Genomic DNA, 24,562 nt, shown 5'->3' with positions numbered 1-24,562 from the left:
GGTGACAGAGCAAGACTCTGTCTTTAAAAAAAAAAAAAAAAAAAGAGTACAGTAAAATGTTAATGGGAGATTTAGGTGGGGAGGGGGGTCACTGTAAATTTCTTTTTACTTTGCTGTATGTTTAAAAAATGTTCATATTACGGCCAGGCGTGGTGGCTCACGTGTGTAATCCCAGCACTTTGGGAGGCCAAGGCGGGCAGATCACAAGGTCGGGAGATCGAGACCATTCTGGCTAACACAGTGAAACCCCGTCTCCACTAAAAATACAAAAAAAAAAAAAATTAGCCAAGCATGGTGGTAGGCACCTGTAGTCCCAGCCACTTGGGAGGCTGAGGCAGGAGAATGGCATGAACCCGGGAGGTGGAGCTTGCAGTGAGCCGAGATCGCACCACTGCACTCCAGCCTGGGCAACAGAGCGAGACTCCATCTCAAAAAAAAAAAAAAAAAAAAAAGTTCATATTAAAATGTTGGGGGAAAATGGCTGAGTCATTTTTCGCTGTGGGTGGTAGGTATGTGGCGGCGCATTTGATGATGATGATGACGTAAACCGTGGACACACATTGCCTTTTCTCTTCAGCTTGCATGTGTCACAATAATAATTATTATTTTAGTGACTGAGGAAGGTGACTACATGAATGGTCTTGAGCAAGACGGGGGAAAGATATGGAAGCCGCTGGGAGATACCTGGGGACTCAGAAGGGCCTGGGGCTGGGACAAAGAGGACAGAGAGTGGGACCTTGATGCCAGAGGCTAGGGAGGAACTCCGGGAACCATGCCTGGGGACTAAACTGACCAGCTCTTCCGCCGGTGAGGCTGCTGAGGCCAAGAGGACAGTGACAGGTGGCAAGTTTCCTCCCCAAGTGCCATGAGGCTTTCAAGGGGGTAGTGGGGAAGGAAGGACACCCCGGAGGTTGTGTGTGTCCCAGAGTGACCGGGCTGTGAGTGGGCTGTCACCGAGCTCCCCAGCCTTAAATGGGACTGAAAAATGTTAGACTAGATGGGACTGAATATATCTCCTCGGGAGAAGTCATTTTCCTTGATAAGCGTCAGTCTCCTCTGACCTGTAAAATGGTGGTAAAATATTTTAAAACCTCCTAGGGCTGTTTGGGGCAAAGGGGATTGCAATGACTAATATTTTTGCACATCTAAGTCAAAGTGTGTTGACGCAGATCCTGTGACACACTCACATGTACACACGCACAGAGGCCACACCCACTGCAAGTGCCCTGGTGTGTGTATACGGACACAGCACAGAGGTTGGAGGGATACACAGCAGAGAGTCAACAGGGAGACCCTGGGGATAAGGATTACGGCTGATTTTTAACTGTTTTCTTACTTTCTGCTTATCCTGAATTTATTTTTATTTTTTACAATTGAACATGTTCTACTTTTAGAATCAGAAAGTAAACCAAGACCCATCCACATGGCTGTGAACCACCCCCAAGCCACCGATGGCAGCCCTGACGCATACCTTGCTTGATGACAGGGGGCTTGTGGGCGTCCTCCACCACGAACGAGAACATCTCCTTGCTGGCACTCACAGGCCGCCGGTGGGAGGCCGGCAGGACCACAGTGGGTCTGGGGAAGCCCTGGGACCAGCTCCTTTGCACCGGTGCTGGCTGGATGCCTTGGTGGAAGGGGATATGTGGCGGCGGGGGGGCCTGGTTCGGCTGCTGTGTGGCACGAGGTGGCTGTGGCCCTGGCCATGGTGCTGGGCCCCTCATCCATGGGTAGGAGACCTGCAGGGGCACACAAGGGTCAGGAGAGGTTATGACCGGCGGGGATGGTCTCCATCTCTTTGTCCCAGCCACAGCATTGCTGCCCAAGGTCTTGGTTTATGAGTCACTTCCGGTCAGGCATGGTGGCACACAACTGTAATCCCAACACTTTGGGAGGCCAAAGTGGGAGGCTAGCTAGCTTGAGTTCAGGAGTTCAAGACCAGCCTGGGCAACATGGCAAAACCCTGCTTCAGCAAAAAATACAAAACTTAGCTGGGCCTTGTGGCTTACGCCTGTAGTCCCAGCTACTTGAGAGGCTGAGGTGGGAGGATCACCTGAGCCCAGGAAATAGAGACTGCAGTGAGCTGTGATAGCACCACTGCACTCCATTGTGGGCGATGGAATGAGACTCTGTCTCAAAAATAAACAAAACCACAATGAGTCACTTCCCCCAGGAAACCTTCCTGGACTCTCCTCAAGTTTGGGATGGGGGTCCTTGCCTGGGCCACATGGCACACGATCGCACCACCATTGAGTGGGCGCGTCCTTTACCCAGGCGCCCTGCCGAAAGAGTCACCTACACTAACTCATTTAATACACTCAACACTCCGCGATGTCAACATTCGGAGGACACAGGCCGGGCAAGACCAAGGGACTCCCAACACCATAAATGGGGTATTGAGCTGCTGAGCCAGGAGAATGTCCCCTCTAAGGGATTAGGGACTTTTCATCTACTTTTCTTACCACTGTATCCTCAGCCCCTAGAATAAATGCTTGGCACATACCTAGTAGGTCCTCAGATGTTGGTCAAAATAACAGAACAAGCCAATCACTGAGATTCCAGCCCAGCTCCCTGGGACTCCACAGCCTTTTCTCTTTCTGTCCACACTGCGGGTCCCTCTATCCCTCAAAGTTCAGAACTCTGGGATTGCAGGGATGCTGGCTGTCTGATTAGCCTTTGCTTTTCCACACCAGCACACCTGATTCTGGCAGAGGCCCCAGGAAAGACGTTACAGCTACTTTCAGCAGAGAGCATGTCAAAATCCATCTAACCATGGATGAACAAATGTGGAGTGGTGCTGACACCTGGCTTTTGCCGTGGACTAATGCTTAAGTGGTGGTTTCTCCCTGGTGCCTAGGGGTTGAATGGTGGCAACAATGAGCACTATCACTTATTGCACTGAGCTTACTGATTCCTCACCATGACCCTTTGTGTGAGGGTTCTCTTTACTTCTATGTTAGAAGTGAGGCTTGCAGAGGTTAAGGGATTTACCCAGCACAGGCGGTGGTGGACAGGGAAATGGGATCAAGATCTGATGGCCTGTCTCTCTCCTCTCCTCTCCCCTCCCCTCCCCTCCCCTCTCCTCCCCTCTCCTCCATGTCTCCCCTCTCCTCCCCTCCCCTCCCCTCTGTCTTCCAATTCTCTTGGCAGAAATAATGCTTTCCAGGTAAAAGCTAAATTCAAAGGTTTGCTTCCTAGGCAGGAACTCATCCCTATTTTCCCAGGGCTCAGGGTTCTCCTTCTGTACCCAGAGAGAAGATGAGCTCAGACACACATGAGGAAAAGGACAGAATGCTTCCAAAATCAGCGCTCCAGCAGACAGCACTTCCTAGAACTTCAGCTGAGTTTTATTCAAGAGGAGGGCTCTCCACTCACTCAGGATCCTAATCTCCAAGCTGCAGTCTGTCTACAGCTGCTCAGAGATCCTATGCATTCCCCCCAAGGCTCTTTCTTGGAGTCAGTGAGGAGTGTTTTGGGAAATCTGGCACCAAACTCCGATCACCTGGTGATGTATGGTTTGGCTTTGCTCCACCCAAATCTCATCTTGAACTGCAGTTCCCAGAATCCCCTTAGGAGGGACTGGGAGGGACCTGGTGGGAGGTAATGGAATCATGGGGAAAGTTTCCTCCATGCTGCCTTCATGATAGTGAGTGACTTCTTGTGAGATCTGATGGTTTTACAATGGGCTTTCCTCACCCCCTTGCTCTGCACTTCTCCTTGCTGCTGCCATGTGAGGAAGGACATGTTTGCGTCCCCTTCTACCATGATTGTAAGTTTCCTGAGGCCTCCCCAGCCCTGGGGAACTGTGAGTCAATTAAACCTCTTTCCTTTATAAATTACACAGTCTCTGGTATGTCCTTATAACAGTGTGAGAACGGACTAATACATCTGGGGACACCTGGCCAGGCATTCATAATGACACTGGCCCACTTAAAATCTGTTTTCAGGAGTGGGTCTGGGCAGAGTTCCAGAACTCTGTTACCTCACGTGTAGTTTCCCGTTTCTCTCCACTGTCAACATCTCAGCCTCTCCACCTACCCTCTCTTCTGTTCTTTGGTTTCAGAAGCTGAGTCACTGTGCCCCGGCCCTGGGCTGACTTCTCCATCCATCATGTCCCTCCCTATCCTCAGGGCTGTCTTGCCTCACTCATTCCCATGACCTTTTCCTATGGGTTTAATAAGTACTCATTGAATGAATGGGCTGAACGTGAGAGCGGGCAAACTCCAATGCGTTTTACTCCAGCCTTCTGGAACACAAATGTAGACATTGTTGGTTGTGGTGGAGGAATCCACTTTCATGCTAGGACATTCAGTGGGGGGTGGTTCTAAGGTAAGGGTGCCTCATGCCAACTAGCTGCACAGGTGCTAATGGAAGTAAGCATGTCTCCTGCCTCAAGGGCAACGATTCTGCAGTGGCCAGGCCAAAACCCACTCAGCATCTTTTGGAGATTGTGGGTAAATCTCCCTCCCTCTCTCGGCCCATTGTTGTGGGTGGGGCTAAGCAACAAATCACATTCACTGGCCATAGTGATTGGCCAGGGGTGGGGCATGCGATCCAATCAGAGTCAAGGAGATGAGGCTTGACACCAGAATCTCTAGCCACAGAGACCCGGGGACTTGAGAATGTAGCCAGCACCACGAGATGCAGCCCAGACGTGGAGAGAGGGATGCTGGTTTTCTTTTCTCCATTTTTTTTTGAAATAGGGTCTCACTCTGTCATCCAGGCTGGAGTTCAGTGGCACAATCACAGCTCACTACAGCCTAACCTTCTGGGCTCAGGTGATCCTCCTGCCTCAGCCTCCCAAGTATCTTGGACTACAGACGCAGGCCACGAGGCCCAGCTAAATTTTGTATTTTTTGTAGAGACGGCGTTTCACCATGTTGTTCAGGCTAGTCACAAATTCCTGGGCTGAAGTGATCCTCCTGCCTCAGCCACCCAAAGTGCTGGGATTACAGGCATGAGCCCCGACACCTGGTCTGTTTTTGTTTAACTGTAAAAAAATACATAACAAAATTTTCCATCTTAACCATTTTAGGTGTACAATTCAGTACTCTTAAGTATAGTCTAACTGCTGTGAAACAGATTTCCAGAACTTTTTCATCTTGCAAAAGTGAAATAACTCTCCCTTCCCCTCTCTTCAGAGCCCCTGGTAACCACCATTCCCCTTCTATTTCTATGAATTTAAATAATCTCTGTCCCTCATATAAGTGGATTCATACAACATTTGTCCTTTTGTGACTGGTTTATTTCACTTAGCACAATGTCCTAAGGATTCATCCATGTTGTAGCATGTGTCAGAATGTCCTTCCTTTTCATGGCTGAATAATATTCCACTGCATGACATCACATTTTATTTATCCATTCATCTGTCCATGGACACTTGGGCTGCATCCACCTCTAGGCTATTGTGCATAATGAACAAATAGAGAAGCTGGTTTTGAGGCCTGGCTTGTGTTGCACTCTGCACTAACTGCTCAGTACTGTGCGGCTAGTTTGAGCTGGTTTTGTCACTTGAAGCCCCCACGGTGCTAATGAGAGGGTCACTAAAGGGGCCAGTGCATGATGTGTAAATGCAGCAAAGACTGCAATCAGCTCTTTCAGTTAAAAAAAAATGTTTGTTTGTTTGTTTATTTATTTATTGAGACGGAGTTTCACTCTTGTCACCCAGGCTGCAGTGCAGTGGCATGATCTTGGCTCACTGCAACCTCTGCCTCCTGGGTTCCAGCGATTCTCCTGCCTCAGCCTCTCAAGTAGCTGGCATTATAGGCATGTGCCACCACGCCCAGCTAATTTTTTTGTATTTTTAGTAGATACAGGCTTTCACCATGTTGGCCAGGCTGGTCTTCAACTCCTGACCTCAGATGATCCACCCACCTCGGCCTCCCAAAGTGCTGGGATTACAGGCATGAGCCACCGCGCCCGGCCTTGTTTATTTGTTTTTTGAAAGCATGTTGATTTAAGGTGGCTTTAGTTGGAAGGTTAATGTCGGTCTTCTCTACTTAACAGGCCTACTCTATTATAAGCAAGGTCAAGGTTTTCTCAGAAATTGCTGCTGGTAACTGCAAGGAAACAGTGAGGGGATAAACAAACCAAACAAAAAGACTCCTGAAAAACTGGCTCCTGGCCGAGCTCGCATTGGAATGTACATGAAGCTTGGGGTCAAGGTCAGTGATGAACAAGTCTGGTTTAGAAATATTAGCTTAAACATACTTGCTAGTGCCTTCTTTCTTTCATTCTCTTTCCTTCTTTCCTCCTCTTTCTTTCCCTCTGACCATATGGTATATGGCATGGTGGTTTTTTCTGTTTATTTTTGAGGCAGCGTGTGCTCTTCCTGATCTCTCCCACGCTGTCTAAAATAGCAGGTTGCAAACCACCTGGACCACACCCATGGCTGAATTTCTATCAGCTTGAACAAACACCCAGCCAATAACGTACTTGAGAACTCCAAATCCATTGTTTCTGGATGATCTCCTTGTTTCTTGTGTTATCACACTAACATCTGCTTCTGACCCTGCCAAGGCTTCAGGGTGAGAAGGACGCCCTAAAACACCAAGAGAGTTTGTCCAGAGTCCCACAGGACGCAAACATTCTTCCAGAAAGCCCTGGACGCTGTGGACAAGGCGGGGAAGTAGACCTTGCCCTTGGAACGTCTGTCGTGTTCTTTGCTGTCTGCAATTCTTATCACTTGGCTTTGAACCACCAAGGAGAGAAGGCTCCAGGTGCTAGGCTGTGCTGTGCCCTTCATATATGTGGCCTCATCTAATCCTGAGAATAACTCTGGGGCTGGGGAGGCATTTTTACCCACATCTTGTGGATTAAAGAGCAGAGGCTCAGTGAGGCTCAGAGACTTGCCGAAGGTCCTGAAGCCTGGAAGTGGTGATGATGTTCGACTCCAAACTCTGTGCCCCTGGAGCTTCCAGGTCATTTGAAGTCATGATTTACACCTGCTTTCCATACTTGCAAAAGGATCTTAGATGATCGGCTAATGAAGAATAGATTTTCTGAGTTAAAAAATGAAAATGAGAAATAGATGGTGTGAAAATCCCCAAGATGGTGCACGGGCTGTGTGTGGACAAGATTTTCCAGGAACGCTGTTAGCTCCCTCGTGCAAGTTTGACTCACAGGGTACGTGCAACGCCCTGGATGCCACTCAGAGAACCGCAGCCTCCACCCAGGCAGGGCTGTGGCTGGCTCACTGCTGTGCCAGAGGAGAGCTGGGGCGTGTTGGTGCTGGCTCATGAGGGCTGATGAGTAAATGTTCAGAATTCTGTGAGCTGGCTGATAAACACAACCATTAAAAAATAAATTATATATACTTACAATTAAATGACACCAGAAACACCAGTAATAAATAATTAAAACTTAGCCTCCTAATTATTTTACTATATTTTATCATCATCTGTGCTCTTACGGTTATTCTTCTTACTGCGTCTGTGCGTTGGCAGTGTTGTAGAGTGATGTGCTGCTACACAGCTCTCTGTGGCTCTGTGTCAGTGAAGCCTGAAATTGGCCAGGATGGTGAGATAGGAGGTGGGACTCAACTCTGGAGGTTTGGGTCGGACACCAGACCAAATTGAGGACCAGCTAAAACAGGACCGCAGTGGAAGCAGCTTTCCATAAGACACGCCCACCAGTGTGCCATGTCAGTTTAGCATCGCCACGGCAACACCCAAAAGGTACCACCCCTTTTCATGGCAATGATCCAACTACCTGAAAGGTAATACGCTTTTCCTGGAAATTTCTGCATAAATCAACCCTTAGTTTCTGTGTAATGAAATGTGGGTAGGAATACGACTGCAGCATTGTCTTTGAGCTGCTACTCTGGGTGCACTGCCCATGGGGTAGCCCTGCTGAGCAAGGAGCAGTCCCCTCCTGCTGCCGTGCACTGCTGCTTCCATAAAAGGTGCTGTCTAATACCGCTGGTTTGCCCTTGAATTCTTTCCTAGGCAAAGCCGAGAACCCTCCCTGGCTAAGCCCCAATTTTGGGGCTTGCGTATTCTGCATTAATGGGAGTGTTTATGTCACAGAAATCAGGAAATGCTATAAATCAGGGATTGATTTTTTTTGTTTTGTTGCTTGTCTATTCTTAGGAAAGTGTTGGATAAAATATTAATAATACAGATGAGATTTAAAAGTGTTCTGTGTCTGTAGCCATCACACTATGAGTAGCACAAAAAATACGGAGGAAATTTTCTTCTGATATTCAAAAACTAGTATCCAGTAGTTTCTTCTGGTATTCAGAAACTATTATCTGATAGCGAAGAAGATGCTCATGTCATTAATGAACATGCGAGATTCCAACACAAATCTTTCTTATTTCACTTTCATCTTACTCATGAAGGTAAACTAATATATCCACCAGTATTCCGGTTGGAAACTTACTCATTCATCAATTGCTACCATAAGTTGGCAAGGGATACAAGAGTTTGGGAAAAATCAATAAAGCCCTCTGTGAGAATCAATGGCTCTATGGAATTTACAATAAATTTGCAATAAAGAGTCTTGCATATTTTGTTATTATTTATAAAGAATATGCTACACGTTCTTTGTGTCAGTAAGCTTTATACTATACCTGCATACTTTACTTTTTCAGACACTCACCAGCATAGCACTGGCTGGGCCCAGTGCCCAGTGAAGGGCCCGGCACACACTGTAGGTGCCTGCTGACTGAACTGAATTGAACAACTGGTGAACAGAGCCAAAGTTAAAAAAACATTCAGCTGATTCTGGGGCTGGGGCAGGGAAAATGCACTATGAGCCCGGGGCATCTTTAACAGCAGAAAGTGAGTAAGTGCTCAAAAACAGAAAGTGCAGGCCCTGTGAGAGGGCTGGGCAACCAACGCAAAAGAGCTCCAGTGGCCAAGGCTAGAACAATATGAGCTGCAAAATCAATAACATCATGGTGGATTATAGCACAGAGAATCAAATAAATACACAGCAGTCCATACTGATATAAATACATGCATGAGTAAATAATTCAATGGCAGAGAAGAGACACTTCCTTATAGAAGAATGTAACACACATAGGTAATCCCCATCCAGGAGGTGGAGCTGAGTCTTTTTTTTTTTTTTTTTTTTTTTGAGATGGAGTCTCGCTCTGTCGCCCAGGCTGGAGTGCAGTGGTGTGATCTCCACTCACTGCAAGCTCTGCCTCCCGGGTTCACGCCATTCTCCTGCCTCAGCTCCCGAGTAGCTGGGACTACAGGTGCCCGCCACCACGCCCAGCTAATGTTTTGTATTTTTAGTAGAGACGGGGTTTCACCATGTTAGCCAGGATGGTCTCGATCTCCTGACCTTGTGATCCGCCCGCCTTGGCCTCCCAAAGTGCCAGGGACACTTTACCTTCGTGGCAAGTTTTCTGAAAGCTGGGACCCCACTCTAACCAGAGGAAAACATCAGATGAATCCAGACCGGGGCACATTCTCTGGGATACCTGGCCAGTATTCTCAGGACAGTCAAGGCCATGGAAATCAAGGAAAGACTGAGAAATTGTCACAGACCAGGAGATATGATCATCAAAACAACGTGGTGCCCTGGAATGCATCATGGATCCTGAAGTTTAGCTGATATTAATAATAATGTGCCAATGTTGATTTTTCTTTTTTTGGTTTTGAAAAGTGTACTATGGTCATGTCAGATGTTAACCATGGGGGAAACTGGGAGGCGGTAGACAGGAACTCTCTGTATGATCGTCACAGCTCTTTGGTGAATCTAACATTATTTCACAATAAAAAGGTTATTTATTTATTTATTTATTATTTATTTATTTTGAACAGTGTCTCACTCTGCCACCCAGGCTGGAGTTCAGCGGTGCGATTTTAGCTCACTGCAACCTCCGTCTCCTGGGTTCAAGCGATTCTTACAACTCAGCCTCCCGAGGAGCTGGGATTACACGCGTGCGCCACCACGACTGGCTAATTTTTTTGTATTTTTAGTAGAGACGGGGTTTTGCCATGTTGGTCAGTCTGGTGTCGAACTCCTGGCCTCAAGTGATTCACCCACCTTGGCCTCCGAAAGTGCTGGAATTACAGGTGTGAGCCACCATGCCTGGCCAGGTTATTTAATTAAAAACAAAACAAAACAAAAACAAGGAAACAAACAAACAAAAACTCTTTTAAGAGACCTTTGAGTTACCAGAAAAAAAAAGTACAAAATCCACATGGAACTACTAATGTCTCTTATTCATACAGGGCATCCTCTAGGTCTACTTTCAGCCTCTGCTTCCTCTGATCTTACTCAATTTTACACTAATAACTACACAATTACAAGGACGGGAAGGGGCAAGAAGGAAGCAGGGAAGGAGGCACACTGATCCCAGCAGAGAGCAGGAATTGACTGCCAGACCCTAAACCGCAGACATAAGAGCCCCAAGGCAGCAGAGGGTGCTATGTGGGGCCTGGGAAGACAGCCCTCTCCATCTCAACAGCCCCTGGGAGGGGGGGGGGTTTGTTCCAGGATTCAAAATGGGGCAATAATTCTAAGTCCCCAAGAAAATGATCAATTATGTCCAGGATTTTCCATTCCAGAAATCGGGATTATACATGTTAGAACACAGAACAGGCAAGTTACATACTACTTACACATTTTAAAGCTTAAAGAAGTAGGTCCCTTTGAGCTATTCAAAAAGGCCATTCATCTGGATTTTGGCCAGGTGGGTTAGGGGACACCTCAGTGCATTCTGGCCCATCTTACTTTCCACTTTTGTAGACCTTCTAGCTTAAAGTTTTCCTTTTCCTTTAAGTTCGAATTCATTTCCTGGTCAGTCCATAAAATGGGAAAGAGAATCTAAGGAGAAAACACTTAGATTTTTGCAAACTGCCTTTTCTACCCCTAGACTCGGCCTGCTGGAGCTCAGTCTTGCCAGATTGAGTGACTGAATGAACCAATGCATGATCAACTAACTTAGGAAAAGCGGCGATGTGGCCGCGGTTTGGGAAGAGTGTGACCTGCAGGAAGCAGCCACGGTTGATCCCTGGGGCTTTGGGCTGGTCTGTGTTCTGTTTCACCAGGATGCTAAGGCTTCCGCCTGCGCTCTTCCCTGCAGTCCCCTATGCTGTCTGCACACTCTGTAGACATCTGAGGACAAAGCAAACTTTAGGATCCTGTCTGTGTTTTTGCCGAGGACATTGTGCCCGAGGCTGTCTGCTGCCCCGTGCCCTCCACTTCACGGGCTTTGGAAAATGTCCTTTGATATAAAAAACCTGGTCTCAGATTTTTCATCATATCAGCAGGTCCCTCCAAGGAGCTGTAACAGCATGGTGTAGAGGAAAATACTACAGGATCGGGCCGGGAGATGACAAAACTTGGCTAGCGAGACATTTCCGAAGCGTGCCGTGCTCTCTGGTTCTTTGTTCAATCCGCAGTTACTCGGCCTGTTACAGGCAAAGCCACAACCTTCTCAAGAACGGGGAGTACTTAAAGGTCCCATGAAGATGGGAACTGCCACCTTCCCTGGGATTAATGACTAAACCCTCAACTCTATGTCCTTCCCATCATACACAGAGGAGAAAAACAAGCCACCCTACTTCCTTGGAGACCGGCCTGGAACTTTCCTGATAGAGAATGGATTATTCATCATTTTCTTTCCCCAAGCTCCTAGCCTGGAATCTCATTACGGAGTCTCAGCTTAGGCAGGAGGAATGCTTTCCTGCCATGGGCTTTTTTTTTTTTTTCCTCCCTACATTGCATTCATCTCCTGCATGGGGGTGGGGGAGACACCGAGCCCCGCCAGAATTCAGAGTCTATTAATTCTGGCGGGGCTCATCCCCTGCACTCCAGGGGAGGGAGTATGTCCCAGGCCTGACCAGTCAGAGCATTCCATGTCTCTCGCCTCAGTGATTGGTTCGGGGCAGTCATGTGATCCAAGCCAGGCCAATGAAGAAGCTTGCTCTTTTCCTAGAGCTGCTGAGTTTGGAAGGTGCTGGGGTTGCCAGCGGCCACGTCCTTACAGGTAGGGCACCAATCTGCTTGAGACTGTGAAGCTCACAAAGATGAAAGAGACAGATTCCTTTTTTTTTTTTTTTTTTTTTAGTTTTAAGGATCAGAGAGTTTAACAGGCAAGAAAGAAGGAAGAAGACAGAAGGAAGAAACTCCCCATTATAGAGACAGAGGGAGGGGGGCTCTAAAGCCAAGAAAGGTAACCCCAAGAGACAGATTCCTGAGCATCCCTTGAGCACCTGGATCTAGCCAGGCCTGAAGCTGGGGCTTCTGGCCTTTTCAGTTACAAGCAAAATAACTTCAACTACTTCTTCTTTTGCTTAGGCTAGTCTGAGTTGGGTTTCTGACACTTGCAAACAGTAAAATTTTCTGGACAATATGCTTATTGACACTCGAGCACAAATATCACTGTGTACTCAGAATGAAAGGTGTTAATGCGGGTTCTGACTTGTTTGAATAAAACCCACCAGGCTATAATCATGCACCAAATTTACCTTTAAACTTGTAAGAGTAAAGCAGTGGCCCCAGAGAAGAAGTGGTTCAAGACCAAGGAACCAACCACAGGTAGTGAAACATTAGGTGGAGAAATTTGGAACAAAATAACAGTTCTCTAGCTACAGCAGCTTCTGGACTATAAACCTCAAATTTCTGTTTCAAAAGTTATAGCAGGGAAAACATTCCAAAGTTTTAAAAGAAAACTTCCAGTTGAAGAAATATGTAAAAGTTATAAACATTCATCTGTTGTGTATATTATATATTAATGTTAAGCATATTTATCAGATGTGTCAATATGATATTATTACTATATATGGAAATGCATATACATGTATGTGTATATTTAGAACCACATATCTCCAAGTTCTGTTTTAAAGAGGTAATGAAGGCCAGTAATTCCAGCACTTTAGGAGGCCGAGGTGGGCAGATCACCTGAGGTCAGGAGTTCAAGACCAGACTGGCCAACATGGAGAAACTCCTTCTCTACTAAAAATACAAAAATTAGCCAGGCATTGTAGTGGGCGCCTGTAATCCCAGCTACTTGAGAGGCTGAGGCACGAGAATTGCTTGAACCCAGGAGGCAGAGGTTGCTGTGAACCGAGACTGTGCTACTGCATTCCAGCCTAAGCAACAGAGTGAGACTCTGTATCAAAAAACAAAGAAAAAAAAAGAAATAATGAAGACTGTTCAAAGCCTATTTTCCCTTTTTCCTGTTCCTCAGTTAACTAAGTAAACTATTAACCAGCGCAGTTCCTAGCAGAGAGTGGGGGCATTCGTTTTTTCTCCTATCCCCAGAATGTCTTATCCTCCTTTTTAGCCTTTCTTTCAGACACTGGGTAAATGAAAGAGGCAGTATAGCATAGTGTTATGAGCAGAGGTTGGTAAACTTTTGCTTGGAGAGCCAGACAGTAAATATTTTTGGCTTTGTGTGCCATATGATCTCTGTCTACTCAACTCTGCCATTGGAGCAGAAAAGCAAACACTGGCAACATCAAAATGAATGGGCATGGAGGTGTTACAATAAAACTTTATTTATAAAAACAGGAGATGGTCTCAATTTGGCCCATGGGATGTAGTCTGCCCACCTCTGGTTAAGAACATGGGATTTAGAATTAAGCAGAATTGGTTCAGCTACCTCCTCTGCCTCCTACCATCTGTAACCCCCAAAAATGTGTCACTTTTTGTGCTTCACCTGTAAAATGGAGATGACAACAGATACTTCTTACTTTGTGAGAACTGAATGAGATCATATATATTAAGTACTTAGAACACTTCCTGGTATATGTAATAAATGCTCATTAAACATTAGCCACCAGACATTATCATCACCATCAAAAAAGAAACTGAGAAAGGGGAATGGAGTTTGTCCAGGAACTGCAGCAACATCCCTAGTGAAAAGATGGTGGAGGTGAATAAGGAAAGCCCTATCTGAAACTGCATTTTCTTCTATTATCGGTGGCTTTCATTTCTATCCACATGATATATCGTCCCCCATGAGCATGTGAAGTGGCAGGCTGGCAGGATGGCAGTGAGGAACTTGCCTGAGCTCTCAGGTTACCGAGGTCCTCTGAGCTGTTGGGAAGGACTCCCAGACCAGGCCTCAGGAGACTTAATCCTGGTTCTGGCACAGATTATGCAATCTTGGGAACATTGCAGAACCTCTTTGGGCTTCAGTTTATACAATGATGGGATGGTCCCAAAGACCTGTATGCAAATTCTGAAGGGGGAAAGGGAGCCTGTGGTTAACGTGTTCCTGACTGGCAAAAGTTGGAAACTGAGGCTCAGAAAGGCTATATTGCCATTGGAGTTTGAACTTCAGTCTATCGTACTGCAAAGCCTTTGTGTTCTTCACTGCACTCCCAGAGAGCTTCCCCTTTCAGGCAGTGAGTAGCTAGGCATATGGGCAATCTTTAGGTTGGGCAGGATGTCATGAAGTTGCAAGAGGGACAAAGGACTGCATCCAGAAGTCACGTGGGAAGCTCTGGCTGGAATGGGAGCAGGGCAGAATAGGCCAATGTAGGTTTCCTTACCAAGCTGCTTTATAAGAACGGCACCACTGTTCATAGGACAACCCTCACTCACAGCTCCTTTTTCTGGAAATCATAAAACACTAAAGAAACCAACAAGCAAACATCATAATGGCAGGCACACCGTGGCAAGCACATCTGACTTTGTGACTTGGATGTCACACGCCTGACACTTAGGCAGAGACTCCATGTTACTACTCAACAGTTGCTTCAGGGCATCACCAATGGCCCTGTAGGTTATGCCTCACACAACTCCAGGGGGTGCCATCTTCATGGACTCTACTGTGAATGGTGACTGGAGTTGTACAAGGTGGTGGCCCTAGGCTACATTTTTTTTTTGAGACAGAGTCTCACTCTGTTGCCCAGACTGGAGGGCAGTGGCATCATCTTTGCTCATTGCAACCTCTGCCTCCCAGGTTCAAGCAATTCTTGTCCCTCAACCTCCTAAGTAGCTGGGACTATAGGTATGCGCCACCACACCTGGCTAATTTTTTGTGTTTTTGGTAGACATGGGGTTTCACTATGTTGGCCAGGCTGGTCTCGAACTCCTGGCCTCAAGTGATCCTTTTGCCTTGGCCTCCCAAAGTGCTGGGATTACAGGCATGAGCCACTGTGCCCGGCCCCTAGGCTGTACTTTGGCAAAAGAGCTATGATATATAACGTGTACTCTTGAGCATATCGTGGGTGCCAATGTACTTTGTCAACCAAGAGTTTCTTTGTCTTTCTACCTTGTACGTCATCCACGGGCAAGTTATTTGCAAAGGCATCCACCTGGTAGTTGGGAGGTCTTGGGAGGTTTTCTGTCCATGGGAAGGCTCACAGTGGAGGCAGGTGGTTGCTGGCGTGCTCCTCTTCCTGCTATCATAGGCGCCAGATGTTGGGCTAAGCAATTTACAAACAATGACCTGTTTAATACTACAGTAACCCCACATGGGAGGAACTATTAGGATTCCAATTTTACAGAAATGGAAACTGAGGCTCTGAGAGGTGAAGCAACTTGTGCATGATCCCACAGCTGGTCAAGAGCAGGGCAGAACTGTGCGGGGCAGACTCACCCGAACTTCAGGGCACCCACGCTAGCCACTGTGATGTCTACAAACACATTTGGGTCTCTAACTTCTGCCTCCACCTCCCATTTCCTATTGAAATGGCTGTCACATCCCTCTCTATTGGTTATGGTCACCACAAAGCCGGAAATAAATTTTTCCGTTTGGGAACTCTTTCTTGGGAAAAGAACAGCTAAGCCTTACAATATTAGGACAATCCTCTTCCAAAGGAAACAGTCCTTGAAAACTCTACCGCGGGGAAGACACAGCGCCCACTCCAGGGACTCAAAGAATCAATAAGAGACAAGAGCATGCTGGAATCAAGACAGCTACACACTTCTTAGAAAAACTGGACCCCAAAATGAGATGAGATTTGATGAGAGACACTCTTCACTATCTCCTTTTTTCTTTTTTATAGCTCACAGGTCGAGGTCATCGGGCAAATGGAAAGGGAAGCCATCCGAAGGAGTAACTCAGTCCACATGGCTGCCGTCACTCAGGCTTGCAGAGGACCCCTTGTCACTAAGAGCTCAGAGGAAGCCTGCATGAATGTCTATCCATCTAAGAATGCTCTGAAAGGGAGCCGAGAGCAGTTTTGTGAGGATAGGGGTGGAGGTGGGAGGGGTCTTCTGAGGAAAACCTGGCAGGGACAGAGGCTCGGGCTGTCCCCTGGAAGGCTCAGGCTGCTGTGAGGTGCCCTGGGCATGGGCCAGGGGGCATCTGTCCGGCTGCCAACAGTCCCTTAGCTAATAAAGCAAGAGGCAACTGCATGTAGAAATAAGAATTTAAAAAATTCATGTACAGCCAAGTGACTGTAAAAGTGTGCTTTGTTGTCTTTGAAAACCAGTTGATGATACTGCTGTAGCTAGCAGCTGACTCAATGGTTTTCTCCCAATTGTACCTGCAAGTGGAAACAGTTTAATTCACAGCGACTAGCTGTGTGATCCTGGGCAAATTACTTAACCTCTCTGAGTTTCAGGTTCCTTTATAAAATGGGGATCATGAGAGAGCCCAATCCATAGGCTGTTGCATTAAATAAGGGAAAGCAGGTAACTGCTTTAGCACAGTGTCCCTCCTGCTCCTCCTCATCATTCCATTATAATAACTCTACTGATCTCATTCATTAACAAAATAGAAACTATTATAAAAAACAGAATTTTTTTTTTTGAGGCGGAGTCTCGCTCTGTCACCCAGGCTGGAGTGCAGTGGCATGATCTCAGCTCAGAGCAACCTCCACCTCCCAGGTTTAAGCAATTCTCCTGCCTCAGCCTCCAGAGTAGCTGGGACTATACAAGTGCATGCCGCCATGCCCGGCTAATTTTTTTTTTGTATTTTAGCAGAGACGGAATTTCACCGTGGTGCCCAGGCTGGTCACAAACTCCTGAGCTCAGGCAATCTGCCCAGCTCCGCCTCCCAAAGTGCTGGGATTACAGGTGGGAGCCGCTGCGCCTAGCCAAAACGGAATCTTTTATAATACATTCTCTTGCTCCTTCAATAGTCAGGGTTGGACGTCTTTACCACTGAGTGATACACTTATATGATTAAAACAAAATACCCCTCCCCACATTTGTACACTTAGGCTCACAGCTGCATCATTTGCAATAGGCAACTGGTGGAAGGAGCCCACGTGTCTACCCATGGAAGAATGGACAAGCAAAATGTGGTCTATCATACAAGGGAGCGTTCTTCAGCTTTCAAAAGGAAGGACAGTATGATGCACACTACAATGTGGATGAACCTTGAGGACTTGGTGCTAAGTGAAACCAGCCAGACACAAAAGGACAAATATTGTATTATTTCACTTATACAAGGTACCCAGAATAGTCGGATGCACAGAGACAGGAAGTAGAATGATGGTCGTTAGAGACTGGGATGAGGGGGCAACAGGGAGACAGGGTGCTGTTGTTTCATAGGGACAGAGTTTCAGTTTTGCGAAATGAAAAGAGTTCTGTGGATTGAGGGTGTGGCAGGAGTACCACAATGTCAATGCACTCAACACTGAACTGTACCTTAGAAACGGTGAATATGGCGAATTTCATGTTATGTGTATTTTACCACAATTTCAAATATAAAAAGTTGCACTGAATTAGCAAGCCTTTGAAAATTGTGGGGAGGTTCCAAGATGGCCAAATAGGAACAGCTCCAGTCCGCAGCTCCCAGCGTGAGCGACGCAGAAGACGGGTGATTTCTGCATTTCCAACTGAGGTACGGGGTTCATCTTACTGGGGCTTGTCAGACAGTGGGTGCAGCCCACGGAGCAGGGCGGGGCATTGCCTCACCCAGGAAGTGCAAGGGGTCAGGGAATTCCCTTTCCTAGCAAAGGGAAGCCGTGACAGACAGTACCTGGAAAATTGGGACACTCCCACCCTAATACTGTGCTTTTCCAACAGCCTTAGCAAATGGCACACCAGGAGATTATATCCCGTGCCTGGCTCGGAGGGTCCCACGCCCATGGAGCCTCGCTCACTGCTAGCACAGCAGTCTGAGATCAAACTGCAAGGTGGCAGCAAGGCTGGAGGAGGGGTGTCTGCCATTGCTGAGGCTTGGGTAGGTAAACAAAGCGGCTGGGAAGCTCAAACTGGATGGAGCTCACCACAGCTCAAGGAGGCCTGCCTGCCTCTGTGGACTCTACCTCTGGGGGCAGGGCATAGCTGAACAAAAGACAGCAGAAACTTTTGCAGACATAAAACGTCCCTGTCTGACAGCTTTGAAGAGAGTAGTGCTTCTCCCAGCATGGAGTTTGAGATCTGAAAATAGACAGACTGCCTCCTCAAGTGCGTCCCTGACCCCCGAGTAGCCTAACTGGGAGACACCTCCCAGTAAGGGCCGACTGATACTTCATACAGCTGGGTGTCCCTCTGAGACAAAGCTTCCAGAGGAAGGATCAGGCAGCAACATTTGCCGTTATGCAATATTTGCTGTTCTGCAGCCTCCGCTGATGATACCCAGGCAAACAGGGTCTGGAGTGGACCTCCAGCAAACTTCAACAGATCTGCAGCTGAGGGTCCCAACTGTTAGAAGGAAAACTAACACACAGAAACGACATCCACACCAATAACCCATCTGTATGTCACCATGATCAAAGACCAAAGGTAGATAAAACCACAAAGATAGGGAAAAAACCACAGCAGAAAAGCTGAAAATTCTAAAAATCAGAGCACCTCTTCTCCTTCAAAGGAACACAGCTCCTCGCCAGCAATGGAACAAAGCTGGATAGAGAATGACTTTGACAAGTTGAGAGAAGAAGGCTTCAGACCATCAGAGGATCATCGGTAATAACAAACTTCTCCGAGCTAAAGGAGGATGTTCGAACCCATTGCAAAGAAGCTAAAAACCTTGAAAAAAGATTAGACGAATGGCTAACTAGAATAAACATAAACAGTGCAGAGAAGTCCTTAAATTACCTGATGGAGCAGAAAACCATGGCACAAGAACTACGTGACGCATGCACAAGCTTCAGTAGCCAATTTGATCCAGTGGAAGAAAGGGTATCAGTGATTGAAGATCAAATGAATGAAATGAAGTGAGAAGAGAAGTTTACAGAAAAAAGAATAAAAAGAAACAAAGCCTCCAAGAAATATGGGACTATGTGAAAAGAACAAATCTACATCTGATTGGTGTACCTGAAAGTGAAGGGGAGAATGAAACCAAGTTGGAAAACACCCTTCAGGATATTATCCAGTAGAACTTCCCCAGCCTAGTGAGGCAGGCCAACATTCACATTCAGGAAATACAGAGAATGCCACAAAGATACTCCTCGAGAAGAGCAACTCCAAGACACATAATTGTCAGATTCACCAAAGTTGAAATGAAGGAAAAAAATGTTAAGGGCAACCAGAGAGAAAGGTCGGGTTACCCACAAAGGCAAGGCCATCAGACTAACAGCAGATCTCTCCGCAGAAACTCTACAAGCCAGAAGAGAGTGGAGGCCAATATTCAACATTCTTTAAGAAAAGAATTTTCAACCCAGAATGTCATATCCAGCCAAACTAAGCTTCATAAATGAAGGAGAAATAAAATCCTTTACAGACGAACAAATGCTGAGAGATTTTGTCACCATCAGGCCTGCCTTACAAGAGCTCCTGAAGGAAGCACTAAACATGGAAAGGAACAACCAGTACCAGCCACTGCAAAAACATGCCAAATTGTAAAGACCATCAATGCTATGAAGAAACTGCATCAACTAACGAGCAAAATAACAAGGTAACATCATAATGACAGGATCAAATTCACACATAACAATATTAACCTTAAATGTAAATGGGCTAAATGCCCCAATTAAAAGACACAGACTGGCAAATTGAATAAAGAATCAAGACCCATCAGCATGCTGTATTCAGGAGACTCATTTCACATGCAGAGACACACACGGGCTCAAAATAAAGGGATGGAGGAAGATCTACCAAGCAAATGGAAAACAAAAAAAAGCAAGGGTTGCAATCCTAGTCTCTGATGAAACAGACTTTAAACCAACAAAGATCAAAAGGACAAAGAAGGCCATTACATAATGGTAAAGGGATCAATTCAACAAGAAGCGTTAACTATCCTAAATATATATGCACCCAATACAGGAGCACCCAGATTCATAAAGAAAGTCCTGAGAGACCTATGAAGAGACTTAGACTCCCACACAATAATAGAGACTTTAACACCCCACTGTCAACATTAGACAGATCAACAAGACAGAAAGTTTACAAGGATATCCAGGAATTGAACCCAGCTCTGCACCAAGCAGACCTAATAGACATCTATAGAACTCTCCACCCCAAATCAACAGAATATACATTCTTCTCAGCACCACATCACACTTATTAACCACATAGTTGGAAGTAAAGCACTCCTTAGCAAATGTAAAAGAACAGAAATTGTAACAAACTGTCTCTCAGACCACAGCGCAATCAAACTAGAACTCAGGATTAAGAAACTCACTCAAAACCGCTCAGCTACATGGAAACTGAACAACTTACTCCTGAATGACTACTGGGTACATAATAAAATGAAGGCAGAAATAAAGATGTTCTTTGAAACCGATGAGAACAAAGACCCAACATACCAGAATCTCTGGGACACGTTTAAAGCAGTGTGTAGAGGGAAATTTATAGCACTAAATGACCACAAGAGAAAGCAGGAAAGATCTAAAATTGACACCCTAACATCACAATTAAAAGAACTAGAGAAGCAAGAGCAAACACATTCAAAAGCTAGCAAAAGGCAAGAAATAACTAATATCAGAGCAGAATTGAAGGAGACAGAGACACAAAAAACCCTTCAAAAATCAATGAGTCCAGGAGCTGGGTTTTTTTGAAAAGATCAACAAAATTAATAGACTGCTAGCAAGACTAATAAAGAAGAAAAGAGAGAAGAATCAAATAGATGCAATAAAATATGACAAAAGGGATATCACCACCGATCCCACAGAAATACAAACTGACACCAGAGAATACTATAAACACCTCTACGCAAATAAACTAGAAAATTGAGAAGAAACTGATAAATTCCTGGACACATACACCCTCCCAAGACTAAACCAGGAAGAAGTTGAATCCCTGAATAGACCAATAACAGGCTCTGAAATTGAGGCAATAATTAATAGCCTACCAATCAAAAAAAGTCCAGGACCAGACGGATTCACAGCCGAATTCTACCAGAGGCACAAAGAGGAGCTGGTACCATTCCTTCTGAAACTATTACAATCAATAGAAAAGGAGGGAATCCTCCCTAATTCATTTTATGAGGCCAACATCATGCTGATACCAAAGCCTGGCAGAGACACAACAAAAAAAGAGAATTTTAGACCAATATCCCTGATGAACATCGATGCAAAAATCCTCAATAAAATACTGGCAAACTGAATCCAGCAGCACATCAAAAAGCTTATCCACCACGATCAAGTTGGCTTCATCCCTGGGATGCAAGGCTGGTTCAACATATGCAAATCAATAAACATAATCCATCATATAAACAGAACCAAAGACAAAAACCACATGATGATCTCAATAGATGCAGAAAAGGCCTTTGACAAAATTCAACAGCCCTTCATGCTAAAAACTCTCAATAAACTAGGTATTGATGGGATGTATCTCAAAATAATAAGAGCTATTTATGACAAACCCACAGCCAATATCATACTGAATGGGCAAAAACTGGAAGCATTCCCTTTGAAAACTGGCACAAGACAGGGATGCCCTCTCTCACCACTCCTATTCAACATAGTGTTGGAAGTTCGGGCCAGGGCAATCAGGCAAGAGAAAGAAATAAAGGGTATTCAGTTAGGAAAAGAGGAAGTCAAATTATCCCCGTTTGCAGATGATATGATTGTATATTTAGAAAACCCCATCGTCTTAGCCCAAAATCTCCTTAAGCTGATAAGCAACTTCAGCAAAGTCTCAGGATACAAAATCAATGTGCAAAAATCACAAGCATTCTTATACACCAATAACAGACAAACAGAGAGCCAAATCATGAGTGAACTCCCATTCACAATTGCTTCAGAGAGAATAAAATACCCAGGAATCCAACTTACAAGGGATGTGAAGGACCTCTTCAAGGAGAACTACAAACCACTGCTCAACAAAATAAAAGAGGACACAAACAAATGGAAGAACATTCCATGTTCATGGATAGGAAGAATCAATATTGTGAAAATGGCCATACTGCCCAAGGTAATTTATAGATTCAATGCCGTCCCTATCAGGCTACCAATGACTTTCTTCACAGAATTGGAAAAAACTAAAGTTCACATGAAACCAAAAAAGAGCCCACATTGCCAAGACAATCATAAGCCAAAAGAACAAAGCTGGAGGCATCACACTACCTGACTTCAAACTACACTACAAGGCTACAGTAACAAAAACAGCATGGTACTGGTACCAAAACAGAGATATAGACCAATGGAACAAAATAGAGCCCCCGGAAATAATACCACACATCTACAACCATCTGATCTTTGACAAGCCTGACAAAAACAAGAAATGGGGAAAGGATTCCCTGTTTAATAAATGGTGCTGGGAAAACTGGCTAGCCATATGTAGGAAGCTGAAACTGGATCCCTTCCTTACACCTTATACAAAAATTAATTCAAGATGGATTAAAGACTTAAATATTAGACCTAAAACCATAAAAACCCTAGAAGAAAACCTAGGCAATACTATTCAGGCCATAGGCATGGGCAAGGTCTTCATGACTAAAACACCAAAAGCAATGGCAACAAAAGCCAAAATTGACAAATGAGATCTAATTAAACTAAAGAGCTTCTGCACAGCAAAAGAAACTACCATCAGAGTGAATAGGCAACCAACAGAATGGGAGAAAATTTTTACCATCTACCCATCTGACAAAGGGCTAATATCCAGAATCTACAAAGAACTTAAACAAATTTACAAGAAAAAATCAAACAACCGCATCAAAAAGTGGGCAAAGGATATGAACAGACACTTCTCAAAAGAAGACATTTATGCAACCAACAGACATATGAAAAAATGCTCATCATCACTGGCCATCAGAGAAATGCAAATCAAAACCACAATGAGATACCATCTCACACCAGTTAGAATGGTGATCATTAAAAAGTCAGGAGACAACAGGTGCTGGAGAGGATGTGGAGAAATAGGAGCACTTTTACACTGTTGGTGGGATTGTAAACTAGTTCAACCATTGTGGAAGACAATGTGGCGATTCCTCAAGGATCTAGAACTAGAAATACCATTTGACCCAGCCATCCCATTACTGGGTATATACCCAAAGGATTGTAAATCATGCCGCTATAAAGACACATGCACATGTATGTTTATTATGGCACTATTCACAATAGCAAAGACTTGGAACCAAGCCAAATGTCCATCAATGATAGACTGGATTAAGAAAATGTGGCACATATACACCATGGAATACTATGCAGCCATAAAAAAGGATGAGTTCATGTCCTTTGTAGGGACATGAATGAAGCTGGAAACCATCATTCTGAGCAAACTATCACAAGGACAGAAAACCACACACCACATGTTCTCACTCATCGGTGGAAATTGAACAATGAGAACACTTGGACACAGGGTGGACTTGGACACCAGGGCCTGTTGTGCGGTAGGGGTAGGGGTAAGGACAGCATTAGAAGATATACCTAATGTAAATGATGAGTTAACGGGTGCAGCACACCAACATGGCACATGTATCCATATGTAACAAACCTGCACGTTGTGCACATGTACCCTAGAACTTAAATTATAATAATAAATTTTTTAAAATTGCACAAACCAACACAAAACGTCAAGTATCTCACAGGTTTCTTTCTAGGATGTGGTGATGGCAATGTTCTGAAAGTGGCTTGTGGTGATGGCTGCACCCCTCTGTAAATACACTAAAATGTGTTAAACTGTATGCTTAAAATGGGCGGGGTTTATGCTACATAAATTATACTTCTATAAAGCTGTTGAAAACAAAGAATCAAACAAATGCTAAGTTCATGAGGAACCCTGTAGTGTGACGAGCGCACTCATTGCCTTGGTTGTGGTGATGGCTTCACAGGTATATCCACGTGCCCAAACCTAGCAAATGATGTGCTTTGGACATGCACAGTTTTATTGTATGTCAACTATACCTCAATAAAGCTGCATTTTTTAAAAAAAGCAGCATAGTTATCCACATAAGAATGAATCCCTTATATTTTATTAAACAATGCCCCTTTTGATGGGCATTTAGGTTTAAAATGTTATGCCACTACAAATAATACTTCAATAAATATCTCTGTATGAAAAAAAAGAAATACAGATATTGTGCGTCCTCCTCCTCCCTCACTGGCAAGTCACAAAATTAGAATTTCCCATGGAGGGGCCCTGGGAACCTGTAATTTTACTGAACAGTCCCCCTCAAATTCTTTTTTTTTTTTTTTTTTTTTTTTTTGAGACGGAGTCTCGCTCTGTCGCCCAGGCTGGAGTGCAGTGGCCGGATCTCAGCTCACTGCAAGCTCCACCTCCTGGGTTTACGCCATTCTCCTGCCTCAGCCTCCCTAGTAGCTGGGACTACAGGCGCCCGCCACCTCGCCCGGCTAAGTTTTTTTTTTTT

General features: G+C 45.2%; 1 protein-coding gene across 1 annotated transcript in view; it reads right to left on the bottom strand.

Moving 5' to 3' along the window:
• Positions 1 to 24,562, bottom strand: part of FHAD1 (forkhead associated phosphopeptide binding domain 1) — a 155,402-nt gene that overhangs the window by 104,008 nt on the left and 26,832 nt on the right. Inside the window, exon 4 of the mRNA XM_025367034.1 lies at positions 1,472 to 1,739. Coding sequence (XP_025222819.1) covers positions 1,472 to 1,739 — 268 coding nt within the window. The remainder of the gene's footprint in view (positions 1 to 1,471; positions 1,740 to 24,562) is intronic.

Source organism: Theropithecus gelada, chromosome 1 (genome assembly GCF_003255815.1).
Source record: "Theropithecus gelada isolate Dixy chromosome 1, Tgel_1.0, whole genome shotgun sequence".
Taxonomy (NCBI): domain Eukaryota; kingdom Metazoa; phylum Chordata; class Mammalia; order Primates; family Cercopithecidae; genus Theropithecus; species Theropithecus gelada.
Note: the sequence above shows the minus strand (reverse complement) of the source record. Positions and strands in the feature narration are given on the sequence as shown.